This window comes from Merops nubicus, unplaced genomic scaffold (assembly GCF_000691845.1).
Source record: "Merops nubicus isolate BGI_N331 unplaced genomic scaffold, ASM69184v1 scaffold21923, whole genome shotgun sequence".
Lineage (NCBI taxonomy): Eukaryota > Metazoa > Chordata > Aves > Coraciiformes > Meropidae > Merops > Merops nubicus.
This window is the reverse complement of record NW_008599865.1, coordinates 684-10,387: the sequence shown is the minus strand read 5'-3', so window position 1 is coordinate 10,387 and position 9,704 is coordinate 684. Positions and strand designations below refer to the sequence as shown.

Below are 9,704 nucleotides of genomic sequence, written 5' to 3'. Positions count from 1 at the left end.
ATCTACTTTTAACCACATTAAAACACATCCAATGCCAGGTACCTGGTGAAATGTTTTGCTGAGACAGGTTGTAAGCACACATTTTGGTTTCATCTTCCAATTAAGTTCAATGGTTTATTCAGATGAGTCGCTCTAAACTGTAAAAAGCAGATCTTCTGCCACCCCAAAAAGTATCTGCATAAACCTGAAAGGGACCAAAGGGACCAGAGGGAACAGCAGTACCTCTTCCACAGAAGGTTCCTGTCCAGCCCGCCGTGCAGGTACAGGCTCCGCTGACGTGGTCACAGGCAGCTCCATTCTGGCACTGGCAGCTGCCCTCACAGCTCGGGCCAAAGCTTCCCTTGGGGCATCCTGCAGTGGAGGAATCAAAACCAGATGATGGGTTAGTTCTGGAGCAGAACAGGGAGCAACGGGGGATTCTGGTACACTGGAGTTCTCACTGTTTGCAAAAGAAGAATCAAGGCGTAATGGTAGCGCCTTGAAACTGAGGGGATCACGTGTTCTCCTCGGGGCCCAGGTAAACTGGGCTGGTTTTACTAAGATCTATTTTAGAAAAACGCCAGGGTGTTGCAAGATTCAGTTCTGCACAGAAAATGAGTATTATCTGATAGCTGCAAAACTTGTGACTTCACAGGTTCTTCTTGATGGCACTTTGCACAGGAGTCCCTCATGTGCACATCTCCTCTGGGACTTCATCAGCTGGGGAGGAGGAAGCTCCCAGCTTCTGCACCTACTTTTGAGGCCCTATCCTCTGTTTCCCTGCAAATCCTCTTTCCCCAGTAAGCTGGAGAAAATATAAAATGTGGTGGCTTCCTTCAGAAAGTTTCAGACTGGATGCTGCATGCTTTACTTTCAGGCTCTGCTTTGAAAAATTCAAGTGAAAACAGTACATCTGGGGGATAGATTAACAAGTACATTTCCACAGCAGTTAAAGGAGTTTTAAAAGATTTGCATGGTACTTACTTACTATCAGAAGAAAGAAAACAACACTTGGGAGCAAAAATAATTTCTTCCAGGATTATAGGAAAATCAATTAAGAATAAGGCCTGTTGCCTAATTCACATTAGATATTTTGGACAGGCTGAAATAGGGAGATATACTTGGCTGAACACAATATTACAGGGCTTCTACTCATGTTTGAAGGTCTTGTGCACTCCCCTCTAAATAAGTTATGTAGATTATTGCCAGATCTCTTTTAAAAGCACATGATATTAGCATTTAAATCAACAAAGTGATTTTCAGGTAATCTTGAAAGAATCGCAGAGAACAGAAAATGAGGAACCTCAAAGACAATTTCAGGTTGGACCAGATGATCCTTGAGGTCCCCTCCAACCTGGTATTCTATAATTCTATGATTTTATGTCCAGGTAAAGGGGTTTGGTGCTGCTTATTCGTTACTGTAGGTGGGCAGTGACCAGAGACAGTATGAATTTGGTTGCTCCTGCAGCTTAGTGACTCTCTACTAACTGGAGCTAACTTCTGGGCCTCTTGTAGAGGCTATAGGTTGGGATGGGAGACAGAAGGATAGCAAGGTATCTTAAATATTTCTTTGCTTTTGATCATCCGTGTTGGAAAATGGTCTGTTGTTTAAATGTGGGGCTATTTGAATGTATTTTTTGCGCTTAGAGGTGAAATTCAGTCCTAGGGTTGAACTTGTGCAAAATCCCATTTGCATCACCTCCTACTCTCAAAGTTGCAGTGCATCAGGCCTCCTGCTCTAGTTCAATGCGTAAATACATAGAAGTGCACTTGTGCCTTAAAAGCTTGATCCTGCTCAGTGTTTACATTTCACTTGAAATTTCAGTCAGAGCCCAGAGAATCTATGCAAGGAAATCAGTATTCCAGTGCAGGAATAGGTGTGGGGCTCTCAGCTGAGCTTTCTTCAAACCTATGGCATTTAGCCTGGAGCTGAGACTTTCAAGGTGACAGCAACGGGTCAGTACACTTCACAAATGATTTTGCAGTCCCCACGACAGAGAATCTGCCCTCTGCTTGAGAAGGTGCAGGCTACTGCAATGCATGCTGAGATAGATCCTAGATTCACTGGAGAACCTGAGCTGCCTGCAAAGCCACGAAGGGGAAGAGCTCGACCTGCAGCAAAAGGCTAGAGATGCCTCGAGAGCAGAGTAGTAAAGATCTCACCCGCAAAGAGGCATAAATTATTTACAGAAGAATTATGGCTTTCATAATCATGCATACACACATCTATAGGCATTTTTGTACATATATATATAGACACACAACATTAAAGTGGGGTAAAATTCAAGCAAAATAAAATGATAAAATGATAAAAAAGAACAACCATAGACAGAACATTGATGGTTGCCAGAAGTTTCGTGGGTGGCAATGGCTTCACTGATTACCTTGCCAGAGAAGACGACAACCAGCTATTTGGCTACTTTCTCTCTGCAGAGATGCTGTTTTGAGAAAGGTCAAGAGTGAAAGAGAAGTGTAGCTGGCAGAGGGTCTTCTCCACTAACTGTCCTTCCATTCCCCCTGTGCCAACAGTAACAAGAGCTGTGAGATAACTTTACAGGGTTTTTGTCTTAGGTCACCATTCCAGATTAATTATTTTGACATTTCTGTGTGACACCAGCAGTTAATTCTGCCTATGCTACCAAGACTCTGGTAGCTACATCTGCGCTACTGTAAGACTGTTAAACTAATAGGTAAAATATTTATGTTAGTTAACAACATCAATATAATCAATAATAATAGCAGCAGCTTAACTATGCAACTTGTTGCCACAAGAGACACAGATACCAAATATTTGCTCAGAATCAAAAAAGAAATAGACACATTAATTTGAAAAAAAAAATCAAATTGTATTAAATACAGAAATATTGCTTCTGTTTCAAGAAGCTCCTGAGCGACAAATTGATGAAACTTGGGGAAACGTATTGGGAACTATCTATACACTGGTTTTAATCCTCCCAAGGGACCTGCTATCGATCTCTGTTAGAGACAGAGTAGTGGAGACCATGGGCCTCTGGTAAGACAATTCTACATTCTTGTTGTTAATAGAGGACCCTAAATCTTGCTGATTTTGCTCCTGTTGCGTACATGTGAAACATTTCTATATGCCTGGCTTTACAAAAAGATTTATGAAGAAAATGTGCAGACCTAAAACTGGATAAATAAAACCAATATGGAAAATTTTATGCCATGAGCCAAATATACATCAATCCTATCAGTCGCACAAGGACTTACCATTAAGAATAGCTGGTGAGACTAAAACAAGTCTGAAAATAACTTTTCTGGAATACAAAGTAGGGAAACTATCTAACCCCAATGAAACCCAGGAGCCCCGCGATGTGCTGGGCAGACCGGAGGCGGCACAGCCTGGAGGGAATTAGCAGGAAAAACCATTTCTGGTTTCACAAACTCCCCACGCTGAGGAAGTGGCAACTTACTCCATTCACAGCGTTGCCCAGTGAAGCCTGGCTCGCAGAAGCAGGAGCCGGTGACGGGATCGCAGCTCCCGTCGCTGTTCCTGCAGTCACAAGTGTTTTCACAGCCCGGGCCCCAGCGGCCACCACTGCAGGCTGCAAAGGAAAATGGTGTTTACGTGGAGAATCAGCTCGGAGCTCGGCTAACAGGTTATTTTACATCTACACGAGAGAGAAGAAAAGATGCAAAATGGCACTTTAAGATACAGGTGGTCTGTCCTAGAGTCTCGGCTGCAGCATGGGAAACAAGTCAATGGAAATAAATACAATCCTTGCTGTTTTTTTTCAGCTGAAAGTAGGGGTCTATAGGCAGATATTATGTCATCCACATCAAACTAATCATTCATAGTCAATCTATATCAATCAATCTGCAGTCCCAAAAGCATGGAAACAAAATACCAGCTATTGAGACACTTGGCAAAAATCTGCATAATCAGAATAGCTAGTGGGTAACACAGGATAGATCTGTGAGCACACTTCATATTTTCCACAAAATACTGGGAAATGCAACACGGACACAGACAGAGAAATCTCACAGTCTTTGTTAAAGCAACTTGGTGCTTTCATTTGAAAAATCACACAACATTGACATGATTATGACAATGTACCACAGCATCTCCTCCTTTTCTTGTAAAGGTAAAGATGAAAGTACCAGTTAGGGCAACAGAAACCTAGTTTTGGACTTGGGCATCTGCTTCATACCTGATCTGTAATAGTTGAAGACCTGCCTTACTAAGATGTCTCTACAAGTTTCATACCTTTTCCCAGCTAGAAATAAAAGCTTTTCTTTGCCATGGTCTCATAACTCTTTAGACAGCCTATGGAGTTATGGAAAGCTATATAAATGGCTCCACACATTACCAACTGGTTTGATATTTAAAATACAGATATTGGTGGAAGTTTCATGTTTTCCCACAGTCTTCTTCAGTGCCAGGTCTGAGAAACCAGGTCCAAAACTGCTGTCAACACTGGCAATTAATTTGTATGATTTTATGGGTCTGAGACCAAGTTTAGAGAAAGAGGTTTGTATTCTGTTGGCTTTTTGCAAGCGTGATCATAATGAACCAAGCAGAAAAGAGTTGAAAGAGGAAAAGCAAAGAATCAAGCAGGATGGGTTAACGTTTATATGGTGCTATCCATAAAGGGCAAATCCACACTCTTACACGGCCATCAATATGGAGAGTGATGCTAAAGTCAACAGAAAGATGCTCTGCTCTGCCAGAGAACAGAATTTCTTCCAGCATTTATATTCACAAGTTAAGAAGTGACCTTAAGACACATGACTGTACATACCACTCACTTGTTGAATAAATCTCCCCTGAACAAAATGAAAAATTGAGAATTACTCTTGAAACTAATCTGTGCTGAAATTGAAAACCAAAACTGTCTGTCAGTCAAAACGCTGACAGGACAGATGGTATTGGGCAAAGGGATCCATCGTGTTGAACTAAGAGCTTATATCAATACTTTGCGCTTCATCAGCCATCTATTTCAATACTTTGAACCTAGATAATTAAGGATTATAATCACTCAAGCTGTGCAAACCCAAACCCACACAGTTTCAGAAGCAATAAGATTAGCAAAATATATTAAAAAACTGTAATAGACTAAGAACAAACAGAGCTGGTTCTTCCACTGGCAGCAAAGTCCCTGGGAGATGCCGTGTGCCCTGTGGAGTGAATATATGTTTGACTTACGGTGTCTGCAGTCATGGCCAGTCCAGCCGGGGGGACATCTGCACTCTCCAGTGATGTGGTGACACTGATCACTGCTGCTACAGCTGCATGACAGCAGGCAGTTTTGTCCATAGTAACCATCGGGGCAAGCTGAAACCAGATGAACAGACTGCAATTTCACCTAGGTAGTAACTTGAGCACGGGCGGATCTTTTCAAACAAGACAGCAACAGCTTGTGCCCTAAAACATGCATTAGCTGAATCCAGCAAACTGGCAAAATGGAAGAAACGTCTGTAATTTGTATATGAGGCGTCTAGGGCTGAGTCCTGTAAAGCATGGATAGCTTGAGTGACTTTTAGGTACTTCTCCTGTGCATCAGGATCAATCAGAGGAAGAAAAAAAGAGTGCTGAGCAAACCTCTGTCACAAGTGATTTTGTGATTAACAAGAAGAAATAAATATGCCACCCCAGAGGTCTTGCACAAAGCAGTGCTGTCCCCGAGAACCTGTCTATGCCACAGACATACCCAAGCAGCCTTTAATACCCACAGGCTGGGTAAGAAGCCATGCCACAGTAGCTCAGACCAGTCGCTCGATCATATTCCCATGGCCTCTGGTGGATCTGCAGCAATAGCACTGTTTCTACTTCCTTCCTCACTGCTGTTTAATCCCAAGTTAGCTACATCAAGGAGTATTGCTGCAAACATCACCCAAGAGTGATGCCGTAGGGGCCAACTGGTCAGCACTTCTTACCAAGCAACCAGAATTCCAATGCAAGTATTGTGGCTGTTAAGCATATTGCCATGAATGAGGTCTAATACCATCAATTTGGGATGCAGTTTAGCCGGTCATCTGTAATTATCCACAATCCCTCTCTGGTAAATAAAGTCAAATCCAACCAGAGGAATTCCTGAACCCAAAGGGTACTTTGTCTTGAATCAGTGTGTCTGACGTAACGAGCATTTCACAGAAGAGCAAGAAGGCAGAAATTAAACCATCATGTCAATTTTTGAACTGCCTCTCTTTCCACGGGGAAGGCTGATGTGAGGGAGGACTTACATGCAGAGCAGGATGCCCCGCTGTAGCCAGGAGGACAGTCGCAGGCTCCCGTTTCTCTGTTGCACTGGCCTCCGTTGGCACAGGGCTCACAGGAGGACTGGCAGTCTGGTCCCCACTGGCTGGGCGGGCAATCTACGGAAAAAAACACACGCGATGTCCCCAGTGCCATTTTCTGTTTCAAGGCAGTTATAGATTTCTGCTGTTGCCCTGAAGAATTTAAAAATGACAGTAAAACTAAGCCAGATAAAGGGTTGTTACATCTCTCTAGACCTACAGTGCTGTCACAGTAAATCTTCTGCAAGAGTCTCCACACCCCTGTACTGCAGCACATGAGAACATGTCTAGAGACAGACTCAGAAGGTCTCTTCCAACTTCCATTATGGCACATCTGTTTTTTTACCATCCCCTGCAGGGGATGGTAACCTGCAGACAGATGCACCACGGGAGGGCTGTTGCTGTATTTTTGCTGGCCTGAGTGGGGGTCAGGATGGTCATCCAGTCCAGGGGAATGTGAGGTGGAGCCCAGGTCTCCATTCAGCTCTACCTCCTTCACCACGTTCCTGCTCTGTGGAGCACCTGAGCCACACACAGCTCAGGTCCAAGCAGGGCAGATGCTCCTCAGGCATGCAATAGCCAGAGCTCTGCAAGTAGAAGAGGGGCATCCATGGCCCCTTGGCAGCTCACTGTTCCTAAGCCTTTTTTCATCCCTTTACTTAATTACCCACAAAAATGCTCTCCTTTTTAATGCCGCCTTCTGTTCCAGGTCCTGCACTTGCTGGTTCCACAAGAGCTGTCTTTGGCTGAGGCCTTTCAACAGTTCCTGAGGCACACTGTGTGCATATGGCAGCACAGTCCCAGGCTCTGCTCTGGGACTCGGAGCTGCTGCAACACCCTGGTATCACTGCCCAACATGTATAGACCTGGCCCAGCATGCAAATCACTACCGTTAACTGGAGCAGAGAGCCAGGGCAGGGGGACTGGATCACACTCCCTCCTTTACAAGGGATTCCACAAGGTGGATGGCATATGTTCTGCACCAAGACTTAACCTCTACCCATTCTTCAATGGAAACCTATTGCATTCCAGCAGTTTTGTTGGGAAACAGGATAATTCCATGTCTTATCATGTCTTCTAAAGCAAGACACTCACTGTCCTAGTCCAACACCTAACACACCTTGCTCACACGTAGCACCAGTCTTCCCAGCTGGGCAAATACACCGCCCTGTCTTTGGATCACATGGGGCTTCTCCACAGCTGCACCTCTGCTGGCAGCTCACCCCAAAGCTCCCAGGCTCACAAGCTGCTCAAAAGAAACCCAAAGACACAATTAGTATAAGGAAACATTTTGAAAAGGTCAGGAGGCACCACCACGAGAAATTCTAGACTGAGCTGTGCTGGTATCAAGTGATCTCAGTTAGCACCCATATGTCAGCAACTGGTGGTCTGTAATTAACTGCAACAGAGCTCTAGAAAATCTGTGCCTGAAGTTTTAAAAGGAATTATAGTTACCTGGACAAATGTTAGTTTTAGTAACTGGCCTCAGCCTCGTGCCTCAACCTTTGCAAACAGAGTGACACAGGGGTTGCCAGGCTCCAAATATCAGCTTGGCTTCAGTGGGGAACTGCCAAGTTGATACAAATATTGTTGTTGATACAAATCAACAACAAATGTGCCTTTAATTTGTGACTTTTATCTCTGCATATAAGTTTCCTGAGCAAGCTCTCCCATCCACAGTTCCCAGGGAAACATGCAGTGAGTACCTACATAAATGGCATTTTTCTCCATGAAACCCAGCTGGACATGGATGTTTACAGGCTCCTGTCTCATGATCACATGAAACATCAGCAGGACAGTTGCACCTCAGTTTACAGCCAGCCCCATAAAAGCCAGGCGTGCACTCTGCAAAATGCAAGTAGGTACAGAACATGTGTAAGAAAAAGGAAGAGCTGAGAAAGCTAAGCAAAAGCCAAAAAAGAATTTGGCAGAAATGTACAGAAAATCTATTATAATGTACATTTTAGAGGTGCTGATAACGAAGTGCAAACGCTTGCATGGACGTTTCAAAGAGGCTATTGCTTAAATACAACCCGGAAACACAGTGGCAGAATACTTAAGGATATATTCAATTACAGCCGTTAGAGAATTACTCTTCTTATCTGTCTGTACCTTCTGCTGCTCTCTGCCTTGGTGCAAAGCCAGTGCTGGGTGAGGGATGCTCTCCCCCAGAACCGAGCTCGTCACCAAACGCTAAAGATATTAAATACTGTCACTATTATTCTCCACCAAACCCTGCAGAACTAGTGTCATAAATCCGACACGTTCCTGCCTGCCCAGAGAAGAATCTGAAGGGAGAATCTTTATTGCGTTATTCCACTACTGTCTGGAGAGAACTACTGAGACATACAAACATGAATGTGGAATACAATTCTCTTTGAACTAACCCCAAAAACTACAAAGCATAAGTTGAATTCAAAGACCTGGAAACCTGAAGGAAAAGTTGCAATACCAAAACCATTTACAAATAACCCTGCTGCCACAAAACAGGTTTTGCCACTTATTTACCGTCTGCGATGCAAAATGAAAGAAGAAAAGTGAAAACTCCCACAATCTTCATTACTTAGGGCTGTATTAGAATTGGGTTTCTAGGTTTCTGTTGTCATTTGATCAGGCTAAAACTCCTGCATTCTTAAGCTGTATTCCCCTTGATGTCCCTGCAAGTCCTGTGATAGCAGGCACTTGCTGTATGAAAAACCATGGAGACAACAATTAGTAGAATACGAATATATCAGTAGCAGCAGCAGCTGAGCAAAGCAGATGGGAAGAAGGATGAGAAGTAATGCTAGGACAGAGGAATATGCAGCCACAGGGAAGCTGGCTTTCTGTTTTACCTTTCTGACACTTTTTGCCATGATAACCAGGCTTGCAGGTGCACGTCCCATTCCTGGTGTTGCATTCCAGCGTGTTCTCTTTCACACACTGACACTCCTCCGAGCAGCCAGCTCCAAAAGCCCACCTGGGACAGGCTGCAGCCACATGAAAAGGAATCATTAGCTCTGTAATTATGCATGAGTTGTTTGAAATTGCACACTGCTGCAGAATGCAACTGCTGCAAAAAGCAAAACATTCATTTTACTTCCAGCAAATACATCCGCAGTCCTGTGACAGTGCCTATTAATGTGTGGGTGTGTAAAATATAGTTTACATGATTCCTTTATTAAGTAATTCATTTCATTTCAAGCAATATGTAGTGAATGCAAGACCCAGAAATGTTTCAAAGCAAACTTACTTAAGTTTCTGAATGAAAAAATATTTGGATACACACCAAGACAAAAGCTTTTATAAAAAAAAAATAAATCATGCAACTCTATTCCAGTCTTGTATAGATTTTAAAAACAAAACCTGCAGGTGCAAAGAAATCACCTATTCTGCAGTATTTTTGGTTTGATTGTTTTTATTCCTGTTTAACATTTTGCCCTCATCCGCAGCCACTACCTAGCTCCAGCCAGACTTTAACCTCACCA

General features: G+C 43.4%; 1 protein-coding gene across 1 annotated transcript in view; it reads right to left on the bottom strand.

The window, feature by feature from the left end:
• Nucleotides 1-222: 222 nt before the first annotated feature.
• The window catches only part of LOC103770292 (multiple epidermal growth factor-like domains protein 6), a gene marked incomplete at both ends in the record, with an annotated part of 9,891 nt that continues 409 nt past the window's right edge, over nt 223-9,704 (bottom strand). Inside the window, 6 exons of the mRNA XM_008937547.1 lie at nt 223-351; nt 3,414-3,545; nt 5,147-5,275; nt 6,184-6,315; nt 7,948-8,082; nt 9,072-9,206. Coding sequence (XP_008935795.1) covers nt 223-351; nt 3,414-3,545; nt 5,147-5,275; nt 6,184-6,315; nt 7,948-8,082; nt 9,072-9,206 — 792 coding nt within the window. The remainder of the gene's footprint in view (nt 352-3,413; nt 3,546-5,146; nt 5,276-6,183; nt 6,316-7,947; nt 8,083-9,071; nt 9,207-9,704) is intronic.